General features: G+C 41.1%; 1 protein-coding gene across 2 annotated transcripts in view; it reads left to right on the top strand.

The window, feature by feature from the left end:
* DLGAP1 (DLG associated protein 1) overlaps positions 1-26848 on the top strand; it is a 571137-nt gene that overhangs the window by 517065 nt on the left and 27224 nt on the right. For both annotated transcript variants that reach the window (XM_067547338.1, XM_067547348.1), the window contains exons 11-12: positions 11090-11463; positions 20194-20285. In XM_067547338.1, coding sequence (XP_067403439.1) covers positions 11090-11463; positions 20194-20285 — 466 coding nt within the window. The remainder of the gene's footprint in view (positions 1-11089; positions 11464-20193; positions 20286-26848) is intronic.

The following is a 26848-nucleotide window of genomic DNA, read 5'->3' as shown; positions in this document are numbered from 1 at the left end:
CAACCATAATTGGGGAGGGTGTCAGATTTTTGAAAGGGTTCTGCTCCCATTTAGGCATCTAAATAAGGGCCAGATTTTCAAGTGCTCAGCACCAAGTATCTCCCATTGTGACACACCTGGCCAGATTTTCAAAACAGTGTAACACTCAACATGCAGGCTCACAACCGGGGTCAGATTTTCAAAAGAGCTCAGCTCTTATTTAGGTGTCAAAATAAGCGACCAGATTTTCAAAACCATTTTGGGTGCTGAGCTCTTTTGAAAATGTGGCCCCAGTTGTGGGTGCTGAGCACTTCTGCAGGGTTGCCACCTCCAAGATACAGAAAAACTAGCTGCTGGCCACCTCCACCGCCACCCACAAAAAGTGTCCTAGGGCCAATTATGGCTGATTTCCCCCCGGAGCTGTTATCTCCCCTCCCGTTATTTATCCCTCCCTGCTGGTAAGCCTTGGGTCCATCCCACTTTCCAGCTCCCAGTCCTGAAGAGCCGCCACGGTTTCAGTAAGTTGAGGACCCGGCCCAGAGAGGGGACCCGAATGCCAGCCATGTTCCCACCATGTGACATGCATAGCAGTTACAAGACTGCTGGGTGGGTGCACAGCTTACAGGGAATGTTGGTCCCAAGTGTGTGTGGGGAGAGGGGGGGAAGCAGGAAGCAGGGGGAGGACTTGAAAGCCTTTCCCCAGAAAGTGGCAAAAAGCAGTACAAAAACTGGCAGCCTTATCCAATGCTGAGTTATTTTGAAAGTGGGCCCTTGGCGTGTGCATATGCAGGTTTTTCACAGTCAAATACCTTTTTGTGCATACTTTGTGAGTACAACTTGGACAGTAATTTTTGAAAATTTAACCCATTTCATTTTATTGACAATATTACCTGATAGAAAATGCTGGGAACTCTTTGGTGTCTAAGTGCATTGAACATAACATAAATAAAATATTAGTGACCAACAGAGTGTTTTGCTGGAGATATGCAGCTCCTAGAGAATGTACAGGAAAAGAACCTGATCTCTTTCTTTAAACTGCTCATTATTACATTCATCAACTGCAGTGTCATCCATCCAGGGTTTAAGTGTAATAAACTGCCATTTTTAATGCAGTTTCTTCTCTTCACCCTAAAAGCTGCTTTTATAGAACAAATTTATGGTATTCAAAGCAATTTATCAGTTTCTTACTGTAATGTTTCTGATGACATTTAAGTTCTGTAGCATAACGTACTTTTCAAAGACTCTTTTTCATCTAATATTTTGTATACTGCTCTTGTCTTCTTCAAATAAATCAAAAGGATTTGAGGAGGTATTGAAAGAATCAGGAAAGCTCACTGGACTAAACTATAGCTCAAACAGTGTTTCCCTGATTAGCTCAATTTAGCATTGTAAAGATGAAAAAGAGAGAGTAAATAATTTACAGTCTGACTAATTAAGACAGTAATGGTGGAGTCCACACTTACAACCCCCTGTTCAACCTTATGTAATGATTTCATACCTTGTGTCGACTAAAAGAAGTAATAGTTTTCTGCCTTTTATTCCCTTCCTAACACACCCAATTTCAGTGAGCATAGAGGTTTATGTTTTATATTGTGTATAACCTGCCACAGTTTCCTTTTGAGAGAATTTGTCTGGAACAGTGCCACGTGGTTGTTTTATAATGGCTCTATGTTACTGCTGTTTTGAACTTCTTTTTCCAGATGGTTTGCCAGTATCCAACCGATAAATAAGTCCAAAATGAAATTTTACATCTGACTCCCTCCTGAGTGAATCAGCCTGTGTGAATTCCCGTTCAGTTGTCCATTGATGTATGTAGGTTACTGGCTAATTTCATTATCCATAGAGTCCTTGTGTAAAGTAGAAACTGTTTCTCTCTCTAAATAGTTTGATCTTACTTAGACAATTACAGGTCAAAGCAGAGGCAAATGCCACTCATCTCCCTCATTACTTCACTAGACAGTATATTCAGGCAAATTAGTTCATTTTCATTCACTGAGATGAAGTCTAGATTTGGCCATCCACAGTATATAGGTCTATTTTATCTCTGTCCTTCAGATAAGAGAAAATCAAAGTCTCAACTACTTGAAACCATTGAAGATTACTTTGCACTTTTTTCATGAGTAAGGTGTTATATTCTGTCCTATCCAAATTGTAATTTAGATAATTACATTCAGTCTACATAACACTCCCCCTGCAGTTTCAGTTGCGTATGGATTTCTTTACTTCCTCTACAACTGTTGTGTAATGTCTGCTATGCACTGTTTCAATAACAAGTGAAAGATTCCTGTGAGACAGATGTGTGTATATAATTCTTATATGTATTTATTAGATGGTAGCAATATTCATGTAATAAATTGCACATACACTGCTTTTATGGCCTGACCTGCACTCCACCCACTAATTTATCTTCACTGGGACAGTGATTAAATTTCTGAACATTACAGCACTTTCAAACAACTAAGAACAAGCGTGCCAGAGAAATATTTTCATCTTTTGTCCCCACATGTGGAATTTTCCACTCAATATAGTTTGAGTTGCAGGACAGCCATATTCAGCCCTACACTTGTGACAAATTTCTGGTCTCATTTCTTGTTTCCCAGCAGGGCCAGAAGTTGCTGCTGTAAGATACCAGGTTTTCATTAGGATAAGCAGCACTCGCTTTTAAGCATTGAAGAACCTGAGATATTGGACCTTAATACTTTTATTATGTATACTATGTATACATTACATGTATAATATTACGTATACTACCGCTATGTTAGATAATCTGTATAGCTTTCTACAGTCTGTTAATTTTCAGTTGTCTGTTTCCAAATCCTGTGAAGGGTTAGGTGACAATAACGAAGGCATTTGGCTTTACAAGTGCATGGATATGGAAAAAATGTGACATATCCAGAATTCATGAGGGCATGGTATATAAAGAATTTAGTGGCTCTCATTTGGGATGATGTCTATAACTCACACTGATATGCTCACAGGCAGTTTAGAATTTCTTATGAAATGCTTTATTTCAGTTTTGGTTTTAATGATAAAGCTCTGCTTCCTAAGTAGCCATCTGTCATCCAGTAATAAGGGCTTTTTAATTAAGAAAGTATAAAAACTGAATGTGCACTAACTAAAGTATATAAAATAATAAAACAAACCAAAATTCCAGTTCTGAGCACTCCACCACACTTGGATGGAACAGGGTTGTGTGTGGGTAGGAGAGAAGAAGGTTGACATCTTATCCAAATTTCACATGTGGGCCCTAGCTCTGTAACAGGCCAAACCAAAATCCTAACCCTGAACACCCTGAAGTTTGGGGAGTTTAGAATTTGAATTACAAGTCTCAGGCCTGTTTCTTAGTTTATTATAAGATCTTTACCAATGGGTGCGTATCTACCTACGTGCTGTACAGCACCTGATTGGGCTCTATGGGCATTACTGTAATATAGATATTTATAGGGTTACCATACATCTGGGTTTTCCTGGACATTTCTTCTTTTTTGATCCTCCACCCTCTGTCTGGGTAAATTTTTCAAATAAGAGGGAATGTCCGTGATTTTTGCAGAGCAGATGTTGTGGTTCCGTGTCCCGATTGGTCCCTCTACTGCAGCCACACCTGCCAGATCCCACCCACCCAGGCTCTGGCTCCAGCCCTGGGGAAGGGGAGAGTTAGGGAGGCACTGACTGATGGCTGGTGCTGCATCCCGGGCCTGCACCAACTACCCTACCACCATGATAGGGTGCAACACTGCCCCCCACCTCAAGTGTGAGACTGCAAGTACCCCACTCCAACACTCCCAGATACCCTTCCCAGTACACTCACACACCCCTCGAGCACCTCTCAAATACTCTTTTCCTCCCTCCCTCCAGCAGTGTCCTCTTTTGGGGAACCTGAAAGATGGTAACCTTAGATTTAACAATAGTTAAATTAGAAGAGTGGCCACCATCTATAGGGTATGTGGCCAAGTAACCATGTTTATTTTATAGCTTAATACTAGATAGATAGATAGATAGATAGAGATATATATACACATACATAAGTACTGGCTAATTCTTTTACCATACCCTTCAAATTATGGACTTAATTGCTTTTTTTCACATGAGACAGTGACTATTATTTATCTAACTTTAAATTTGCATTCACTTATTCTTCCTTTTGTTAACCATGCTTATGTCAGATTGTCAAATTAGACAGTGAAATATATTGCTTACATATTTTCTCATTTGCTATCCAAAATACTGTATTAAATTGATCCTGTTGTATAGTTCGATCTATCTGTCTGAGAGTTTTGTGGCGCACCCATCACTGGTTTATACAACAAGCCTGTGATTGCATGTTCATGTTTGTTCCCTGGTGTTCATCTCCCTAGTGAGCTTGTTTAAACAACAGAAGTGCTCTTACAATGAAAAAATTGAATTCAAGTCTTGATATTAAGCAAGCCTGGAATTTTATTTTAAACCATTGGACTTCCTTCTGAACTGTGTGGTTGACACTCCTTGTTACAAATTCCTGTCCTGTGACTTAGCGCTTCAGAAGCATTAGCTAGTAGAAAAAACACCCTCACTTTTTTTTTTCCCGATGGAGAAAATGCAGTCCCGTCAGGTATTTGGAATCAAAATATCATAGGTAATCATGTCACAAAAATAGGAAAAGAGCAAAACTAATGATTAGGAGTTTATTCATTAATACAAATGGAACAATGGGCCTGATCCAAAACTCACTGAAGTCAGTAGTAATCTTTGCATTGACTTCACTGGGTTTTGGATCAGGTCCTGTGTATGCCTCTGAAGAAAAAATAGAGCCTTTTGCAGACTCTGTGCCCTGTAAACTGCTTTGTATCCAGAAGACCTTAGTAACATTCTGGGTTTTGGTGAAGGATTTCCTGTCTTTCTCACTCATCCACCAGTCTGTAACCTTCTCCCTCAAAGCCACTTTCCTAGTGATCTTTTTTCGCAGAGAAGAGCCAGGTGGGTTTGTTTTTGGCACCCTGACACAGCTCCTGGCATGGTAAAGAGGTCAACATGATGCTTTCCCTACTGCACTGTCAGACCACTCTGGCCTGGGCAGAGACTGCCAAGTTGTTTTAGTATTTGTAAACCCTTTTTAATATTCAAATGTGATAGCAAACGTAAAAGCCAAATGCCTTTTTTAGACCCTACCGGTTGCCATATCACAAGTTGCCAGGTTCTTGAAAGTGATTGGGAAGAAAGATGAGGCACAAAGTCCATTTGCTTGTTATGTTGCAGGACTCAGTCTGCTCTGACATTTAGAAAGCAGCTGCTACAGATTGCAGCTTTAGCATTGCTTTGTTGTAGTTTCAGCAAAGGAGTGTCAGCAGCTTACATCATTTCCAGTAATGAAGTGCCTGGGGCTTTTTTATGACTTGCATTCTGTCTGGATTTGTTCAGTATGTGCCATGAGGCTCCAGCAAACTAAGGATATGTGTTGACCTGTTAAAACAACTTTGTCTTTTTCTTCTTCTGTTTCTTTTTACATTTTCAGCATATGACTTGTCGATTCTTTGCTCCCCTGGAGAATAATGTTATATTTAACTCAGGGGTTGGTGGTTGCGAGGTTATTGGGGGTGGGGAGGTGTTGCAAGCTCTCAGCCCCCACCCATGCTGGTAAGGGTGGCATCGGTTAGGGATCATCACTTTTTTGGGGGGTCATAACAGCCTGAAATATTTTCAAAGGGGGTCCTAGGAAAAAGGTTTGAGAACCCCTGATTTAACTAGATGCAGGCATGTTTCCTCATAGCATGAACAACGAGAGTTCTGTAGCACTTTAAAGACTAACAAATTTAATTTCTGCAGGCATAAGCTTTCATGGGCTGCAACCTACTTCGTCAGATGCAAGAAATAAAAATCAGATAGGGGGTATATATATACCTCCAAGAGTAAGGAACAACAATTGGGAGGGTAGGTGTTAGCAAAGTCCATTCAGTTAGAGTAGATGAGGCCTATTCACAACCATTAATTAGAAGGTGAGAATGTGTGAACAGTGACAATTCCTTCTTGGAATAAGAGAACCATTCCAAGTCCATATTCAGACCCAGTTTGATTGTGTCAAGTTTGCATATGAGTTCCAGCTCTGCAGTTTCTCGCTGAAGTCTGTTTTTGAAGTTTTTTTGTAAAAGTATGGCAACTTTCAAGTCAGCTAGGAGTGTCTTCGGAGATTGAAGTGCTCTCCTACTGGCTTATGGATGTTATCATTTTTATGTCTGATTTGTGTCCATTTATTCTTTTGAGTAGTGACGGTCCGGTTTGGCCAATGTACATGGCAGAGGGGCATTGCTGGCACATGATGGCATATATGACATTAGTAGATGTGCAGGTGAATGAGCTCCTTATGGTGTGGCTGATGTGGTTAGGGCCTGTGATGGTATCACTAGAGTCAATGTGCGGGCAGAGCTGGCAACGGGGTTTGTTGCAGGGATAGGTTCCTGGGTTAGTGTTCTTATTGTATGGTGTACGGTTGCTAGTGAGTATTTGCTTCAGGTTGGGGGGCTGTCTGTAAGCAAGGATAGGTCTGCCTCCCACGGCTTGAGCGAGTGAGGGATCATCTGCTAGGATAGGTTGTAGATCCTTAATGATGGTTTGCAGAGATTTTAGCTGGGGGGCTGTAGGTGATGGCCAGTGGTGTTCTGTTGTTTTCTTTGTTGGGTCTGTCCTGTAGTAGGTGACTTCTGGATACCCGTCTGGCTCTGTCAATTTGTTTCTTCACCTCTCCAGGTGGGTGTTGTAGTTTTAAGAATGTTTTATGGAGATCCTATAGGCGTTGTTCCTTACCCTTGGATGTATATCTATATCCCCTTTCTGATTTCTATTTCGTGCATCTGATGAAGTGCGTTGCAGCCCACAAAAGCTTATGCCTGCAGAAATTAAATTTGTTAGTCTTTAAAGTGCTACAGGACTCTCGTTGTTTTTGCTGTATACAGACTAACACGGCTACCCCTCTGGAACTTTATAGCATTAACTGTTTTCCTCACTGGATGCATTTAGCAGTGGAATAAAATACCTAATGCTTGCCTACTGTTAGGAAGACAGGAGAGATTCTAGAGGACTGGAAAAGGGCAAATATAGTGCCAATCTATAAAAAGGGAAATAAGGACAATCCAGGGAATTATAGACCATTCAGCTTAATTTTAGTAAATGTAAAGATAATGGAGCAAATAATTAAGCAATCAATTTGCAAACACCTAGAAGATAATAAGGTGATAAATAACAGTCAGCATAGACTTGTCAAGAACAAATTGTGTCAAACCAACCTGTTAGCTTTCTTTCACTGGGTAACCAGCCTTGTGGATGGGGGGAAGCGGAAGATGTGGTATATTTTGATTTTAGTAAAGCTTTTGATACTGTCTCGCCTGACCTCATAACCAAATTAGGGAAATACAACCTAGATGGAGCTACTATAAGGTGGGTAAATAACTGGTTGGAAAACCATTCCCAGAGAGTAGTTATCTGTGGTTCACAGTCAGACTGGAAGGGCATATTGAGTGGGACCTGCAGGGATCAGTTCTGGGTCTGGACCTATTCTCTATCTTCATCAGTGATTTAGATAATGGCATAAAGAGTACACTAATAAAGTTTGTGAATGATACCAAACTGTGAGATGTTGCAAGTGCTCTGGAGGTTAGGATTAAAATTAAAAATGATCTGGACAAACTGGAGAAATGGCCTGAAGCAAATAGGATGAAATTCAATAAAGACAAATGCAAAGTACTCCACTTATGAAGGAACAATCAGTTGCACATATACATGGGGCTCATAGTGGATCACAAACAAAATATTAGTCAACAGTATAACACTTGCAAAAAAAGCAAATTTCAATCTGTGATGTATTAGCAGGAATGTTGTAAATAGACACGAGAAGTAATTCTTCCACTCTACTCCGCGCTGTTTAGGCCTCAACTGGAGTATTGTGTTCAGTTCTGGGCAGCGCATTTCAGGAAAGATGTGGATAAATTGGGGAAAGTCCACAGAAGAGCAACAAAAGTAATTCAAGGTCTAGAAAACATGACCTATGAGGAAAAATTGAAAAATAATTGGGTTTGTTTAGTCTGGTGAAGAGAAGACTGAGGGGGGACATGATAACAGTTTTCAAGAATATAAAAGGTTGAGGAAGAAAAATTGCTCTCCTTAACCTCTGAGAGTAGGACAAGAAGCAGTGAGCTTAATTGCATCAAGGGCGGTTTAGATTGGACATTAGGAAAAGCTTTTGTACCGTCAGGGTACCTAAGCACTGGAACAAATTGCCCTAGAGAGGTTGTGGAGTCTCTGTCACTGGAGATTTTTAAGAGCAGGTTAGACAAACACCTGTCAGGGATGGTCTAGATCATGTTTGGTCCTGCCATAAGTGCAGGGGACTGGAATAGATGACCTCATGAGATCCCTTCCAGTCCTACATTGCTACGATTCTATTAGGAAGTGTCCAGACTCCTGGTAGATACCAACATATAGTAGATATTGTTTATTGGGTTCTTTTTTAGGATGAGGTGACCAGTGATGAGGCAGGTAGTGTAATTACTGCTTCCTTTCTGTTTTGGAGGCTCTTATCCCATTTGAGACCTCTTCTCAAGGTTTTTCATGGTTTCCCCGTCTGTTAAATAGGGATAATTACATTACCTTGCTGGGATTTTATGAGGATTAATTATTTAATGGGCCAAATTCACTCCCATTGATACAGGGAAGTGCAGATTGCTGTGCCTCAAGGGAGGATCATCCAAAGTACTGCCACCAACACTCAAAGGACATTCTCCAGGCCATTAATCAGTTCGGTCACTTCTGGTACATATATGTTTCATCAGCACACAAACCATATTCTCCATAATGCTTTTTAAGTCCATCTGCATCCGTTGCATCAACAGCGACTAACTCTCTTGAACATCAGTAGTTTTTGCATCATAAATGCCATACTGCTTTTTGGCTACTCCAGAACTAGTCAAGAGTTGTACAAAATTCACAATCCTGTTAAAAAATTGTTACCTTTTCTTTAATACCACAGACTTGTCCCTTCATGAGCTGTTTAAATCAAACCTAAGTCCACATTGCAAACTACTAAATGCACTGGTTTTAAAATTGTAGGAGCTTGTTTTTATCCATTCCTCCCCCTTGGTGCTTCCTCCCTTCCCCCCGCGCACGCACACACAAAAGATCTGTAGTTTATGATTGATACATCACAAGTTTATCACAGTTTGTTTTATTACACTTTCAAAACACTTACTACTTCCGTGAGCTTTTCTTTTGCCACCATTTTTAACGTGCTCAAATCCACTGACAGAGAATTTCATGTTTGCAGACATATTACCAGAAACACTGGAATCGTAATACAAATTTTAAAAATTCCATATGTGATTTCATGTTCTGATGTTGCCTTTTATTCCACAGCAAATAAAATCATTCATACAGCCATCAAAAAGATACGTGGTGTGTGGACCTAGCCAAATTAATGCCATAATTGCTTCTGGCTCAACCACCATATAGTGCAAACAGGCAGCAGAACAGCTGTAGCACAGTTACCTTTTATGTGGGTGGCACAGATGTTTGCCAGTTAAGAGAAGCTGATAAGTCATTTCTTGCCTTATGATTGTTGTTAATAAGAAAGTATGCGAACATGTTTGCTTTTGAACTGTGCACAGATTAGTGCCTACATTTATTTTCTTTAAAATAAAGTATTGCTTGATTGGGTTTTGGTTCTCAATAAGTTTTTTTCTCATTTTAAAGCATTCCAGGATTTCATTAATACAGAGCAGCCAAATAGCCGTAAAGGATAGATTTTTATTTATTTATGTATTTATTTTCTCTCAGTAAAGTGCATTGCACATGTGTAATTTTGTATGCACAGGCCAAAATTCTCAAACCTAGGAACCTAAAGATAGGCTTCTAAATTCATATGCAGGCACCTGATTAAAAGTGACCTGATCTTCAGAAAAGCAGAGCACCACAATCCCAATGAACCATGGGGGTTTCCCTTCTAGGTCCCAACATTGCAAAGACTGATGGAACTACTATTGTAAAATGAAAGCTGTGCATAAATCTTTGCAGAATTGGGGCCATCATTAGCACAGGAGAAATCTGTGATAACAGATGGCAATATGTTGATTTTTTTAAAGGGTTTCTACCGTTATTTATCATGTTTAATAAGTATTTCAAAGAGACCGGAGGTCCCATGGCAAAGAGTGAGACATCTATTGTATTCAGACACATAGACATAGGTTGACATATAATTCTTGGTAACAGACTTTAATTTAGGATGCTCTTTGACATTCTTAGGCCATGGCCATGCTACATGGACAATAGTGGCATTGCTAGATGCTGTAGCTATGATGACATAACCCCATAGCATGAATGCCTCTTACAGCGATGGAAGGAGTTTTTCCATCACTGTAGGAACACTACCTACCTGAGCAGTGGTAGCTAGGTCAACGGAGGCATTCTTCTATTGACCTAGCTGCCTCTACCCTGGGGGTTAGGTTGGCACACCCCTGAGTACCGTAGCTGTGTTGACCTAAATTTTAAGTGCAGACCAGGCCTCAGAGGCAGTGGCTGCAGCTCCTATCTTCATTGGCCAAAGAACTGTTTTTAAAAATTCTGCCTAAACTTGGGTCTAACATAGTGTTCCAACAGCACTGTGATAAGTACAGTAAAAATACCTAGATAGATAGACAACATGGCTGCAGTAAAACATTGCATACAAAACCGTTTAGCCAGAGTGAGTGTGTGGAGGCCAGTCTCTGTTAATCTTGTTTAAAAACCATGACTTTTTGGATGAAGCCCCATTGCTTGACTCATTTAAAAACTGGACTGACACAAATGAGTAGAAAATATAGTGAAGAAAATAATAAACTGGCAGAGGAGGGACTCGATGTCTGTGTCTTTTCCATATTTTTCCCTTTATTGATAATCATGGGATTCACATCTGAAGGAGCAGAAATATTAAGTAGGGTAATGCAGCTCTTTAACTGTCGCCTACCGTGGCTTGTTGACATACAGTGCCCTCCTCACCTTCATCCCACCCATGCACATTAACATTTGCATATTTAGAATCTTTTTTTCCCCTATTGGTTTGCTGCTAAGAGGTGAAAACTGAAATGTAAGTCAGAGTCTTTCTCACTCTTTCCAGTGTCATCCTGCATTACCACATATAAGAAGACACCACCTCCTGTTCCACCAAGAACCACCACGAAACCTTTTATTTCCATCACAGCCCAGAGCAGCACAGAGTCTGCCCAAGATGCATACATGGATGGGCAGGGACAAAGAGGCGAGATCATCAGTCAGTCTGGACTTAGTAACTCTACAGAAAGCTTGGACAGTATGAAGGCCCTAACTGCTGCTATTGAGGCTGCTAATGCACAGATCCATGGCCCTGCAAGTCAGCATGTAGACAACAATACTGCAACAGTCACCACAACCACCACCATTGCCAGTGTTGCTGTGGAAGACAGAAAGAAGGATCACTTCAAGAAAAACAGATGTTTATCCATTGGAATACAGGTAAGTAGAGGTTTTTGAGTAGCAGATAAGTGCCTGTTTTTTGTTGGTGTGGGTTTCTACGTTAGTTATGGAATGGTCCATTTTTTCCTCTTTTGAATCCCTTTTTTGATTAATTACCCATTTCTGTCAGGTGACTGTAGAGATTTCAGTCTCTGTGTTGCTGGTCATGTTTTCCTAATTAATCTTAAATATATCAAATGCAAGGATTTATTGAGTCTTCTTGCTACTTATTATTCAGTTCTGTTAAATTACACACACGAGCACAAACCTTTGAATCATATCACAGCAGGGGTCAGAACAGCATGAATGAAATCATTGAAAGAGAATGTGTAAAACAATGATTTACACTACGCTATCATCAGAAAAATATTTTCAGCCTGCTTAACTGAATTATCACTGCTTATTCATGCACAACTGCTCCTCACTTGAATGAGGCAGCATTGTTCTACTTAGCTGTTATCTCAGCCACAAGAGCACAAGATAAGATCCCTCTGATTCGCCCTTGTTTAAAATAAATTAGACTTTATTACCTCTAGTCGAGTGAAACAGGAAAACTAATCCAACCGCTCTCAGTTGAAGCTTAGGGAAAAGAAAAGAGTAAATAAGCTATATCTGTCCATTTTAGATTTGATCTAACTTTTTTATTAATCTCTCTCATGCATCCCTAAAATAATGACTGTAGAAGCATGATGTGCTCATAATTGCTTATTCATGCTGTTAGAACAAGACAGCCTGGGTTCACATCAACTAAGGCTCAGTTCTGGTTTTTGCAGAGAAAATGAATTCCAAGCAAATAGGGCAGTGCTCCTCAAACTGACTAACCCCTGTCCCCGAGGAAAAAGGGGTTAGTCTTTTCTTAAAGATAAAGAGGATGTTTGCACATGAATGGTTTCACACAGATTTCCATTACCTTGGTCTTATTAGGTTTATCTAATTACTCTGAGCGAGGCTGAGACTTTAGGTTGCCTGTGGTGTGTAGTTGTAGTTTAGGCTGCGGGTGGTGTGTAGCTGGATTGAATTGTAACTGAAGCCATGTCTACACCACAGGTGCTACAGTGGCACACCTTCAGAATTGTAGCTATGCCACTAGCACCATAGCATAGTCGCTTCTGACAGAAGGGTTTTTTCCATCGATGTAAATAAATCACCTCCCCAAGCAGCGTGGATGGAAGAATTCTTGCATCAGCCTAGCTGCATCTACATAGGGGGGTTAGATTAGCAGAGCTACGGTGCTCAGTATGAGGAACCAGAGTGTGGACAGCCAGTCCTAGAGGTCGGAGAAGGATCAGAACCAGAGCAGATGCCAGTGCAAAGGGTCAAACCAGAGTAACAGGCCAAATGCCCAAGCCAAGCGTCAAACCTGAGTCACAGCCAGGAGTTAGAGCCAAGAGTCAGAACTGGGGTACTTGGAGTCAGGGAAGGCAGGAGCAGAGCTGGATCTGACACAGGAGAAAGGCTGGGACAGAGCTGGAACAAAAGAGAGGAAATGGGGACCAGGAACAAGACATGGAAACAGGAACGAGGCAGGGTCTGTCTTAGCAGCAGGTCAGGGATCTGCCTTGATGCACGGACAGCTTCCTAGAACTCCCTCCATGCTCAGATAGTGCACATGGACCAATCAGCAGTCATGGGGGTGTTGCTGCCAATTGGGTCCTCCGTGAGCGGTTCTTCCAGTGGTACCTCGTCTCCCAGGGTTTAAAGCACATTGATCATGGCTCTGCCATGGCTGCCAGGTGGCAGCGTGGAAGCATCAGTCACCCAGAGCCCTGCGGACCCAGGTTTTAGCTCACCAGATCTCTGTCATCCCCCCTTTGGGGGTGTCCCTGGGTCATCATCGCTGAGCCAGGCTTATCTGGGTATTCCCTAAGAAAACTTTACACGTTCAGGGTCGTGGACCTTCCTAGCAGGTTCCCAGGTCTGCTCTTTGGGACTATAGCTTTCCCATTCTGTGAGGTACCACAACCTGCCCAATTTCATTCTGGAGTCCAATAGGGCATGGACTTTGGGGATTGGGTTTTCCATGTATGACTTTAGGAAGGAAATAGGAAAGACAAGCTGTAAGTAAAGAGACCTAGGTAAGCAGAGCTTGAAAGTAAGATTGATTTTCTGACAGATTCGGTAAGATCTGAGGAACTGATGGTCTAGTTTACTAGATGGCCTGTTTGTGTAAAGATTTTTGATAAATATCCAAACCTTTTGGCCCACTGAAAAAGTCGGTCCCTCCTGTCTTTGCTGGTTCACATACCATTTTAGGCCTTCTTAGCATCTGCAAGGTGGCCCTTTACCTCTTTCTGACTGTGGTGAATCTGCCGAATCAAGTCTGCCACTGCCAGGTTCAGGGAGAAGAGCGCGGGGTGGAATTGGAGGTTTAGCACAACTGCACCTGTAGTTCCCCTCAGAGTATCAGCAAGGGCATCCACTTTTGGCTTTCAGATCCCCAGCTGTTGCCTCTCTTGGATGGAGACATGATGTGTCTCTCTTCTGACTGGGTATTTCCAGGCTGGATAGTTATCTTGTCTTCACTGTGTAATTGCCCTAGGACGCCTGTGTGCTTTCTCTTGAGAGACAAATTACAGTGCAGTTGATACAGATATGATACCACACAGGTCTTTCTAAGCAAGCCTACTTTATTTGTAAGGTAGAAAGCATTACAGAGAAAACATTAAAAAAATAAAAGGACCTACACCAATGCTTATTAGCTTACCACAGTCCATTCCAACTGTCACATGGGCTCTGGCAAGTGCACTCTTTTAATACCTCACCCTAGGGAATTCTTTGTTCATCACAGCTTCAGCTCAAAATAGGCACACTCACTATATATTCAGCTCCTTTTTATACAGTTCAGGGGTCTTTGAACTGGAGTTTCCAGAAGCAGGTATTTAGTACACAAAGGTTCTCTCTCCCCAGGGCATATCTGAGAAAAGATTGGCTTCAGAGGGGAGAGAATTTGTATTCCACTCATCTCAAGGCATTTCCTGAGGAAATCCACTTCATACATATTGTTCCAAAAAGACTTTTGAACTGCCAGAAATTGCATTAATCTTGTTTTTGTACTAAAGAAGTTCCATATAATCTCACAATAGTACATAATAAACATTTGCATTTGTAATACAGTGAACTCCAAAGATGTTAACCCAAATTCAATAAGATTTAACTTCATTCAGTAAAGTTTATCTTAATTCTATAAGGTTTATTCAGGATTTCACAGGATATTTTCTATCCATCACACCCATAATTGGCAAAACGGGCTCTACCCAGTGGTCCGTGTTATTGTATGCGAATTCAGCATAGAGGCAAGAGGCAAACCAGTCATCTCAGAGATAGTTAACTAAACATCATAGATATTGCTCTAATACTTGATTAACCTTCTCTATCTGGCCAGCTGTCTGGAGGTAATACCCAGAGGAGTGGACATTTAGTAACTGGAGGGCCTTGCTTTTGAAGCACAAGATGAACTATGGTCCTTGATCTGATTTGATGCAGTCAGGAAGCCCATAGAGGTGAATGACATGCACTACTAGGAATTGAGCAGTCATCTCAGCTGAAGGCAAATCTGCCATCTTGATCAGTTGATGCCCGATCGTTTGTACTGTCACGTAGCCGTTGGATTCAGGGAGTTCTGCAATGAACTCCATGGTGATAGCGGCCCAGGGCCTGGATGGGGTTTCTGGCGTCACAAGGGTGCCAAGCAGTTTAGTGTGTGGTACCTAGGTATACGAATACAGGTGGCAAGAGTGAATATAAGATAGAACTTCAGCCCACATTCAGGGCCACCAAAAGAAGCAAGAGGCTGGAGAGTGTTTTGGGTTTTGGGGCAGTCAAAATGGCCTGCTTAGGGTATTGTAGTAATACAGTTAGAGGACCTCCAACTGCAGAACATATGTGCAACCATCAACATATACTATTCTGTCCTGCATGGTTTTCTGAAAAGGCAAATATATTGTCAAGGTAGACTACAACGTACTGGTCCTGAATGTCTCTGAACACATTATTAACAAAGGGTTGAAGGTTCACAGAGGCATTAATTAGTCTGAATGGCATCACCAAGTATTCAAAGTGTCTATCTGGAAGGTGGTCTTTCATTTATACCCCACGTGGATGTGCAGTAGGTTCAGTTTGGTAAACTTCCACACAAATTACACATGATCCAGTAGTTCTCAGACTGGAGGCAGGGGATACCAGTTTTGGTTCAACATACATTAATCAACACAGAGGTGCAATGTCCCACCCTTTTTCTTCATGAATAAGACTGGGAATGTCAAGCAGCGAATAAACCCCTTAACCAGGTTTTCTTGGATGTACAAGTGGAGGGCTGCCAGTTACAGTTCAGACATTGTGTAAATTCGGTTATAAGGGACCTTCACCCTGGGGTGCAGGTCAGTAGGGCAGTTATAATTCCAGTGTGGAGGTAAAGTGTCTACTTTTTTTTTTTTTTTTTTTTTTAATGTTAGCATAATCTTGATATTTATCAGAAATGTGGGAGGTTCAAACTGTCCCCACTCGCCAACTGCCACAATCTGGGATTCACTCAAAGGGGGGATTGATGCTACCTGGGTTGTGCTCTCAAATCCAACGATTCATCACTTATGACGCATAGGCAGACCTGTTGGCAATGCTCAGAGAGGAAGTTGAATTTTTGTTCCTGACAGAGAATGGGGGGGTTGTGCCATGCCAACCAGATGACCTCTGAGGGTCAATGGGAAAGCATGGGGAACAAATCATTTTGAACTGCATCACCTCTCAGTGCACGGTCTTCAAGGATAAGAGTGTTCCATCTGTAGTTTTCATGAGATCTGATGTAGGCTTCTGCTGGATGGGGATTCACAAGGCCTGGAGAGTCTTCACATCCATATGGTTGTCAGCTGCATCAGAACCGATGAGCACAGACTGTGGTGGGATCCACGTGGCCTTGCCTGGAATGCGTAGCTGGATCTGCACTTGAAAATGCAGCAAGGGCCTGAGTGGGCCTGGATGCGTTCCCATCAGGAAATGGGGGGTCATTCCAAGGTATCATTTCATGGTGGCACTCACAGCTGGTCCCCTACAGGTCCTGGGCACATTTGTTTCCCAATTATCTTCTGGTTGGCAACTGCAATGAGCACAAAGCATGTGTCTGCCCTGGATCACCACAGTAGAAGCATTGGTGCAACAATTTATGTCATTCCTTTTCCTTGGCAGTCAAGCGCCAGTGGGTCAGGTCAACCTGCGTGGGTACAGGGGGTTGAACTGAGGGATATTGTCTCAGGACATGGGCAAGGCAATGGCATAACTCCCCTCTTTTCAGTGTTCAGCTGTTTTGGTTGAACAAGGGAAAAGCCTAGTCCAGTGCCTCACCAGTCAACAAACAGATTACCAGTCCCATCTTGGCCTGGTTGGTGGAATAGGTCTGGGGATGGAGCATAAAAAGTAGATGGCAATGGTTAAGAATCACCTGAATTTTTGGCAGTTTCCATCAAGGCATTTGGCTAGGGGCACCACAGGGCTCTGTTCACACCATTCATGCCTGGAGTGTAGTGTTCTTCTCTTGCGAGCGGCCCACTAATTTGCTTGGTTTTCTGCCGAAAGTTGCATCACCCAAGCCCACAGAGCATGAACTTCGGTCTGGAGACAGACAACTCACTTCTGCGGATCTAGGCAGCAGGAGGCCCACCCTTTCCATCCCACTACTGGGCATCGTCCACAGAGGGGATCAGAGATGGTCTGTGTAATCTGTCAGGAACTGTGTGGTGGGCAGTCAGGCCTAGTGGAAGCAGGAGTCAGGGACTGGGAAACGGAGCTGAGGATTGGAACCAAACTCAGAGGCCGAATGCCCAAGTCAAGGGTCAAACCTGAGTCTGATCTAGGAATTGGAACCAGATTACCTGGAGTCAGGGAAGACAGGAGCAGAGCTGGAACAGGACTGGAACAAGATGAGGAACAGGGACCAAGAAGCAGGCATGGAAGCAGAAACAAAGCAGGATCTGTCTTAGCAGCAACTCCGGAATCTGCCTTATTGTCCACACAGCTTCCTGGAGCTCCCTCCATGCTTAAATACAGGCACCTGAACCAATTAGGGGCCATAGGGAAGTGCTGCCATTCAGGTTTTCCATAGACAGCACATCCTGTGGTGCCTTGTCGCCCAGGATTTACAGTGCATTGATTGTGGCTCTGCTATGGCTGCCGGGTGGTAGCTTGTGCCCTTACTTCCTCCACACCCACTTGCTTGAAGGAGGAAGTATCCAAAGACCAGGGCCTGGACTCAGCACAAGACCGAAAACCAAGATCCAATAGGCTGAGCAAGCCGGGCAGCCCTTAATACTTCTTACTCCCCTAATCAGTCATGTAAGGGAAAGGCCCTGTGTCCCAAGTTTCAGTGAGCAACTTTGTTGCTGACAAAGACTATAACAAAGACGATGGGGGGAAAATGACAAAGTTCAAAGTAAAATTCTTGGAATAATAACAAAAAAATCTATGTGGATTACATTGAAGGAATAAATTAACAACAGTAGCCATGATTCTTAAAGGGACATCTAGGGCAAAGGTTTTCAAACTGGGAGGGCGGGGGGTCAGAACTCTGCAGGGGGTCTCCAGGTTATTATAGGGGGAGTCGCGAGCTGTTAGCTCCCATGCATACCAAGGCTCTGGCTGCCAGCAATGCATGGGGCCGACAGCCCAAGCCCTTCAGATCTGGGTGGCCAAAGAGCCTCTGGCTGGGTGCCTGGCTCTGAAAGCAGTGTTTTCCCCCAGCAGCAGCACAGAAATAGGTGTGGCATGGCAACCGGGGGGCGTCCTCACTTTTTTTGGCAGGTTGTCACAGCCTGAAATATTCTCAAAGTGGGTCTCAGCTTTGATTTGGGGTCTCCCATTTGTCCATTCTTGAAATAACTGTTGCTGTAAGTAAAATATCTTTGAACTTAATACAGTATTGTGGTAGCCATTAAAGGGGAGATTTTCAAAGGCACAAATGACCGTTGTTTTTTGTGCGTTTGAAAATTTCTCCCTAAAGTATTGACTTTTACCGATTGCAAGTAATTATATTCCTTATACAAAATATGATAAGAATATTGAAAATACTGTGGGAATGTTAGGAACTTGTAAACCATAACCATCTGTGTACAGTGAACATGTCTGTCTTAAGCAACAGTATTGAGATGCTCCCTTAGAAAACAATGCAGGACAAGTGAATCAGTCCCATGTTTTTCATGTACTGCATTTTCTTTCTCTGTCTAATAAATGTAATAGAAGTTCTACTGTCTACACCAGGACTGCTTCAAAATTGTGGTTAACAACAACAAAATTTAAAAGATCTACCACAAAAATGTTTCCTTCTTTCTGGCTACTGGTGGATTTCCTTCTAAACTTACCATTATTTGAGATTTAGGTGAGCAGTAGATCTGGACCAGTGAAAGGTTTATGGTGAAATATCTTGCAAAACATCAGGTCTAGATACCATGCTTCTTCAAAGGGCTTTGTAACTCTAAACCTTATCTTTTACTTGATGTCATCTTTTCCTGTGTTGATCTAATTTAAATTGTAAGATCTTCAGGGCAAGGACAAATGACATGATCCAACTCCTAGTAGGAATCATTTGAGTCATGAGCCTCTTTATTTCTGTTTCATGCTTTATAAACTACATGTGTATTTGATAGCTGATAGGAAGGGCATCCATTATGGTATGTGCTAGCATTGTGTTTCCCCCTTTTCTCCATCTAGATCTAAAAGTTTAAGTGCTCAGATACCAGAGCTCGGAATGGGAATCTTGAGATCACTTCTGAACTTTACTCTGCTTTCCCATATGAAAATGTTATGCACTTTTTTGTTATTAACAATCACTTAATATAACTGCACATTTACAACTTTACAAATATAAAGGCCAGATTCTGCCATCCTTATGCACATTGAGTAGTGTCATACATGGGTAGTCCCATTGATTGCAGTGGCACTAATTCCAGAGAAGGGTTCTTCTCAACATGAGAAGTCACATAGAGTAAGATGTTCAATGCCCAAAAGAGTTTACAATCCTGCTGGGTCGATGGAAAATCTCCTATGATTCAATTTACTTTGTAAAGTAAGCCTAGCTAAATCAGAAAAGTCATACGACATCACTGAATATGTGTTATGTTGAATATCTGCATGCATGAGTATGGAGAGTAACAAAATAACACCACCAGTAAAGAGCAGTTGATATTTCTTCTTCGAGTGACTCTGCCTATTCCCGCTTCTGGGTTATGCGCCAACTGGTCCAGAGTAATCTAAAAAAACTCAGGTTACAAGTAAGTAACCTTCATTTTCTTTTAAGTCTTTTAAGAAGGTAAAGCATGTGTATGTTTCCACAATTCATTATTTGTATTTGTAATATTCAGTTCCAGAGTTCCAGAACCCTTACGTTTCAATAAAGCAAATTCCTTAAAAAATATAACTTTAATATCACTTCACATACATAATCACGTTAATTGTAATGTGGTGTAGAATAATAAGCATCTATAATATACTGGATAAACTCCATCTACATTTTGGGAGTCCATCATTGCCTTAGTAAAAACACTTTATAAATTAACACAAAATACTATTATTTGAATAACATCATAAATGTGCATAGCACTTGACACACAAACTATCTGAGTAGATGAAGGTATTTATGGTACCAGCCATGTGTGTAAATCCTTGGTAATTAAGACAGTAATAAAGAGATTTAGTTGCACTAATATCTTTATTAAAATACATTCTATTTATATCTGGTTATTTCTTCAGGTTGATGGCGCTGAAGAATCCACCAAACCAGGTGAAAATAAAGCAACCAGTAAGTTCCAATCCATAGGTGTTCAAGTAGAGGAGGAGAAGTGGTGAGTAAACATTCATTTGATCTTCTAACTGCACATGTACAATATTATGTGCCTGTTGGGTGCTTTAACAAAAATATCTCAAAGCAAAACACACCACTGAGACTAAATATCCAAGAGGCTAGCATGCAAACAGCATCCTTTCGATATTTTTATCACATTTAGTATTTTAAAAATTGATATGAACAGAAGGTACTTGAAGGTAAAGCATGTGTATGTTTCCACAATTCATTATATTCCTGTTTTACAATTACATTGAAAGTGCTTCATGTTAATTTGGAATGTCATAACTTAAAAGGCATAAAAACATTTTCAAATGCTTTTCTAAAAGAATAAACAAACAAAACAAACTCACTTAAAATCATATGAATCCTGCCCTGGAAGATAATTCCTGCCATTATTATCTCTCTCAGTAAAACACTGTAATGGCCGAAATAATAGGTGAACCATAGTCGAGCACAGACTTGTGGTCTAATGGTCTGAACACAAGACTGGGAATTAGGCTCTCCTGAATGCTAATCTTGGATTTGACGTTGATTCCCGGGTAGATTATGACAAATCAGTCTGTCTGCCTCAGTTTCCCTGTCTGTAAAAGATGGATAGTAATATTTCTTGTTTCTATTGTGAGGATTAATTATAAATTAATATTTGTAAGCCACTTTAAAAATAATACTGTAAAAATAATAGTGTATTATTGCTCTGTTGACTAATACAGTGACAATACAGTGCTAGTATTGAGGCTGGTAGACTGGAACTAAACCCACCATTTTTACATTTGTGAGTACATGAGTACAGTCCCAAAACTGGCTTCTTGTATATTGCATCCCACTACTTGTTCACAAGAGGACAACAGATAGGTAATATGCAGTGTTGTTGTAGCCATGTCGGTCCCAGGCTATTGGAGAGACAAGGTGAAGTTATATCTTTTATTGGACCAATTTCTGTCTGTCACATCAGTTGGTCCAATAAAAGATATTACCTCACCCACCTTGTCTTTCTAACAGATAGTTTAAGCAGAGGATGGAGCTGAAGTGCATGTGTGCTTTCAATCGTGATAAAATCTCCCTTCTGGACTGGCTGTTGTTGGGTAGCTGTGCTGAAAAGTGGAGTATGATTCAATGTTGTGTCTCGTATTTTTCAGGAGCTGATTTTTTAGAAACAGTAGGAAAGTTAAATAAAAAACATTATATATTTTAGAGATCCATAAAAGTTTGAGTAGGTTATCCTTGAGTGAGATTTTTTTAACCCATTGTTTTGCAACAACTAAAGTAAATAGTTAGTTTATAAAATGTGAATCTCTTCTATAGTTGTTTATTAAAGAAGTGCTTGAAATAAAAATAAAGAAAACCACCCCTGGCATTTATGCTTTTTACCCCATCCTGCCTAGAGCACACTTCAGGGGACCATCTCTGTCTAGGCACTCTCTGCCAAAGGGACTTTTGCCTTGTATATTTAATCTATGACCAATCAGACACATAGGGAAAATCCTGACTCCTGCTCAAAGCTTGACTTAATAGATTTTTTATATGGGAGGGGAAGAATTTTCTCTTTCCTCTCGGGACATGGATCGCCAGCAGAGCAGAGCTGCCCTACTGCTATGGCTGCCAAGATGGGGAGTTTTGGCTGGTGTAATTGTGGCCATACTGCCCAAAAGCTACTGTGCAGTAACATAAAGAGAGCCACTGTGAAGCACTGCTTCATGCCAGGCAGTGGGAGAAGAGTCCCCCTGTGCTAAAGACAAAGCCCCGAATATCAGGACTGTCCCTATACAATCGGGACATCTGGTCACCCTGCTACAGGGAACCCACACACAGCAAATATGAACCACTTTCAACTGGGGCCCTCTGCCCTCTTCCTACAGTCTGCAGGATTTGGCCCACTGACAGCAGCAGCAAGTGGATCAGAAGTCTATTTAGTAGTAATTTTCTATATTTGACAAGTGTGCATTTCCTAAGAGGATAACCAAATCATGTACTGTTTACACTGTTAGTAAATAGACCAAAATGTCATTATCTTCAACCTGAACATTTCTGTTGTGGTTCTAAAAGGTTAAAGGGACTTCAGGGGAATGTGAACTGTAGCGACTTTGTTATGCTGTTGCTAAGTAAGTTCCTCATTAACTATTAACACATCTTTTCTGGAAAACATTCCTTTACATATGCATCATGAGCACCCAGCCCACCACCACCACTTTTCCAGTGTTAAATAAATTAGCACATTTAAATAGGTGATGACAGCCTATTTAACTCCTCTCCAGGCACAAAAGAAATTAATGTCCAAAATAAGCCAACCACTGATAGCAAATATCTTACTTACACAGTATTCTTTCTGTTATTGTTTTTATTGTTCTAGTGAGCAAAATCAAGAGATAGGATTTGCCTGTCAAGGTCTATACTGAGATAGTATTATTTCTGCATTACCTAACGACAGCTGTGTTTTGGGATTCCTTGCTGATAAAGTTGAGGCTGCCGGCTGTTTTGAGTGGAATGGCAAATAGTAATCCATCATGTACTTCCAGAAGTGAACTGGCTGATAAAGGACAGCAACCTAATAGTCAGAAAATGAGTGCACTCAAGGCACAAAGGGCTTATCATCACAATTTGGCACTCTTATACATTTTGTTAACACAGCAGAGGACATTTTAATGACTATCTGTTAAAGGAATAGACTTGTAAATGGAGTGCATTCTTCCTGGCTCCAAACCGCAGCATCTGAAGAAACACAAAGAACCCATTTCAGATGCATAGGTGACGAAGAAATAAACCTGTTACAGGAATCATCTGCCAGGGCACTGAACAATAAAATACACAGAAGGCTGACTCTAAAAGAATCTGATCGTTTTTCTCTGTGCACCAGCCAAATCAACGTGTGTCATGAAACAACAAAAATAGCCTCCCTCTACACCGAGTCCTCTCTCCTTGGCATTCTACAAGGTGCATAACTGCTCATCCCTCTCTTTCATTCTGTCTACTTTGTCCTGCTTGGTCATCTTATCTCTACCCTCAATTTCACCACCACTCTCATGCTGATGAAACTCACCTCTCCATGTGTTTTTATTTCCTTAATGTCTCCTTCCTCTTTGTCTTCTGTGTCTGGAACAAGTGAACAGGAAGCTTTGTCTCAGTTTCTTTATCTAAATGGCTCAAAAAACAGAAGTGCTTCTTTTACACCAGGGGAGCATCTTCAACAGACACTGCTCTATCTCTTCTATCTTCCTCCTCATGTAGTGTCTGCACTACAGTGACACAGCTGCAGCACCATAGTGTTGATGCTTCCTACATCAACTGAAGGGGTTTTTCTATGAATGTAGTAAATCCATCTCTCTAAGAGACAATCTTCCGTTGACCTAGCAGTGTCTACACCAGGGGTTAGGTAGACTTAACTATTCGGTTGGGACAGGAATTTTTTCACAGCCATGCGGGACATAGCTAGGTTGATCTAATTTTTAAGTGTAGACCAGGCCTCAGACTTCCATTCACCTCCATTCACTGTACATGACCTTGAAAGCATCTTTTATTCCCAGATCTTTTCCTCTTCCCACACTACCTGTGTTTATAAATTTGCCCATCATTCTCTTTACAACATTGTCCATATACAAAGATGCCTTGGGTCCAAATATGTTACGCTTTTTATCCAACTCTGTATCATCTTTCCCCTTGATTATCATAACTCTTTCATATTGGCTTCCAAGCTCCAACTCTACGATTTCTCTCAAGTATAGATGCCTTGTCCACCTCTTCACGTGTACAAACACCATGTATAATCTTACGAAATGGTTGCAGTTACTCACCCCCACTCATCTCCTTATGAATTTATTGCAGTTACTTACCCTTTTCCCTCCATCATTACTAACCACATCATCCCAGTCCTCAGATGACTCTACTCATTTAAGGGGAAATTTCAAAACTGCTGTCTTCATTTTTGTAGTCTGGATCAGGTTCATGGAGACTTATTTTGTGGTCCTTCATTTTCTCTTCTCCTCTCCTGATCTTTCCATTCATCTGTGACTCCATCTTGACCTGGGGGGAACACCTCTAAGGCCTTGACTACACTAGACATTTGAATTGGTTTTACTTCGACTACTTGTATCAAACCAATTGAAACACAAGCCATTCAGTGAGCCCATGCTAGCCATTCTGAATCGGTTTAAGATTTGTCCTACATCCTTGCTAGTACAGTTCTAAACTGGTTCAACTGCAGTGCCTTCTGGGTGTCTGTCCCACAACTCTGGGGTAATTCCTTGTCTCTGCTACCCCCACATTGTCCCCTCCAGCTCGATTTAGTCTCCCTTGGCATCCCCTCCCATCCCCATCTTAGACCTATGGTATGCCCTTGCCACACCTTTCATTCACATTCTAAGTTGATAACTATAATTGGTTCACCAGATGTATGCCTGTATGGTTTATTTGAAAGAGACTTGCAGTCAGTGAAATAACCATAGTTCATAGACCAAGAATACTGTCATGGAGCAAACAGGGTTAAGCACCCACATAAGTGTCTCCCCACCTTTCTGGCTCCTTCCAAGACAGGGATTTACTCAGGGATGCCCTCTTCCCCCAGCTACAGTTCTGTTCTGTAGTAAATTTGATTTTTATCCGTTATGTATACTGAGATTCTTTCACACTGAGGAATAGTATCCTAGTTTTGGTTTGTGGGGGTTTAACCTACTAAAATAGAACAATAACATAATCTAAAGAGGCTAAATTTACAAAGTAAAATGTTTCCAGAAAAATAGAACAAGACTTCTACAATCACTTTAACTGCTATGAGAAAAAAAGAAAGAGAGCTCTCTTTTTACTCTGGCTTTTGTTAGTTTGTGGAGCCCAATTTTTCCTGTGCTGCCTTTTTCACTTAGGCTCTAATTTACTTGCTCTTGTATTAATATTAACACAAACTTACATGGGTTCCTGCTTGTGTCACTTTAACACAAAAATTATTGTGACAGCAAATTATTGGGATTTTACTGTTTTGCATTGTAGTTTTTTGTAAGTCAAACTTCTCAAATCTTAGATCTTTAGGTGAGGCATCTCCAATCTGTACTCTAGCTAAGGTCAATAATTCATATTGATTGATCTGCAGTTGTCTGTCCCCACATGTTCTCTGCAGTAGAAAAAGTTTCATTGAATAATTCTAAAAGATCATAATGACATAGAACAACAATAGAGGAGTTGAATTCCCATTGAGAGCTGAAAGCAAATTATTACCTGAAAGGGAGAGAAAGATCATTACAAACAAAAGATTCCATAACTTGATAGCTCTGTTAGTCTATTAACTCTGTTTGAATGAATCTTGAAGATATATGGTTCAGGATCCTGTCATTACAAGACATGCATATCAATGATATTGACTCAGCTAGCCTTTTCCCTAACTTGTTTTGTTTAGTTAGCATCACCACAACCTTGGCAGACAAGCACAATACAAAACACAACAGGACTTATAGTCAGTTAAATGACTATATCAGGTCATGAAGTCAGTTAAAATGACTAAAAGTGCCTTTGTGATTTGCCATCTGTAAGATGCTTTGGAACCTTTTGCAAAAAAAGAAAAAATTGTTCTCAGTAGAAATGTAAACATGTTTCTCAAAAGGAACACAAAGAAGCAGCACAGAGATCAATGCTAACAAGTGACCCTGCTGTTGCTGTTCAAAACAGATACCATATTGTGCCCCTACTAGTTTATCCAGTCTACGGTTTCATGGTTTTCTGCACCTTAGGCCAAATATCTGTTGTTGTTCTCCGAAGTTGTAATTATTACACCTTATACCTGCGGGGCACAAACCAGCAGGAAAGCACTGAATCTAAAAGCAGGGGAAGAGGCAAGTCCATGAGTTCATGTTTTTAGATCCTTACCCTAATGGTCAGCAATTTACGAGAACTTTTTTTTCCAGAAAGACTTAACTAGTTGTGAATGCTCTGTCTGTGCAAAGACACTGTGAACTTTGCAGGTTAGCCATAGAAACTCTCCTGTATTATTATTACTGTTATTGTTGTTATTATTTATTTGTGTTACTGTAGTGCAGTCATACATGCAGCATGGTATTTTAATTGACATAAGCAGAGAGGTTTTGGATGCAGATAGTATTTTGTAACAATAGAACATTTTAGAAATGGATGGAAGACAGAAGTTACTTTGGGGAATAAACAAACATTAGCTGAGGCAGTTTGTACATGTATACTCTGGGCAAAAAGCAGTGCCTTCCATCTACCGGCATTTTCATTTCAATTAACTTGTATTTCTTTGGCCAGGTCTATGCTAAAAAGTTAGGTCAACCCAGCCATGTTGCTTAGGGGTGTGAAAAATCCACAACCTTGAGCAACATAGTTAAACTGACCTAACTCCTGGTGTAGATAGTGCTAAGTCAGAAGAAAAGAAGCACTAGTGACGAACTAATTCTTCCATCAACCTAGCTACCGTCTCTCGGGAAGGTGGATTACCTACAGCAAGGGGAGAACCCCTCCCATCGTTGTAATGAGTTTCTGCATTGAAGCACTACAGGGGCACAGCTGCAGCTATACCGCTGTAGCAGTTTAAGTGTAGACATAGGGTATGTTTTTTTAAATCAACTT

Source organism: Emydura macquarii, unplaced genomic scaffold (assembly GCF_026122565.2).
Source record: "Emydura macquarii macquarii isolate MOO-44397 ecotype Brisbane River unplaced genomic scaffold, CSIRO-AGI_Emac_v2 contig_212, whole genome shotgun sequence".
NCBI lineage: Eukaryota > Metazoa > Chordata > Testudines > Chelidae > Emydura > Emydura macquarii.
Note: the sequence above shows the minus strand (reverse complement) of the source record. Positions and strands in the feature narration are given on the sequence as shown.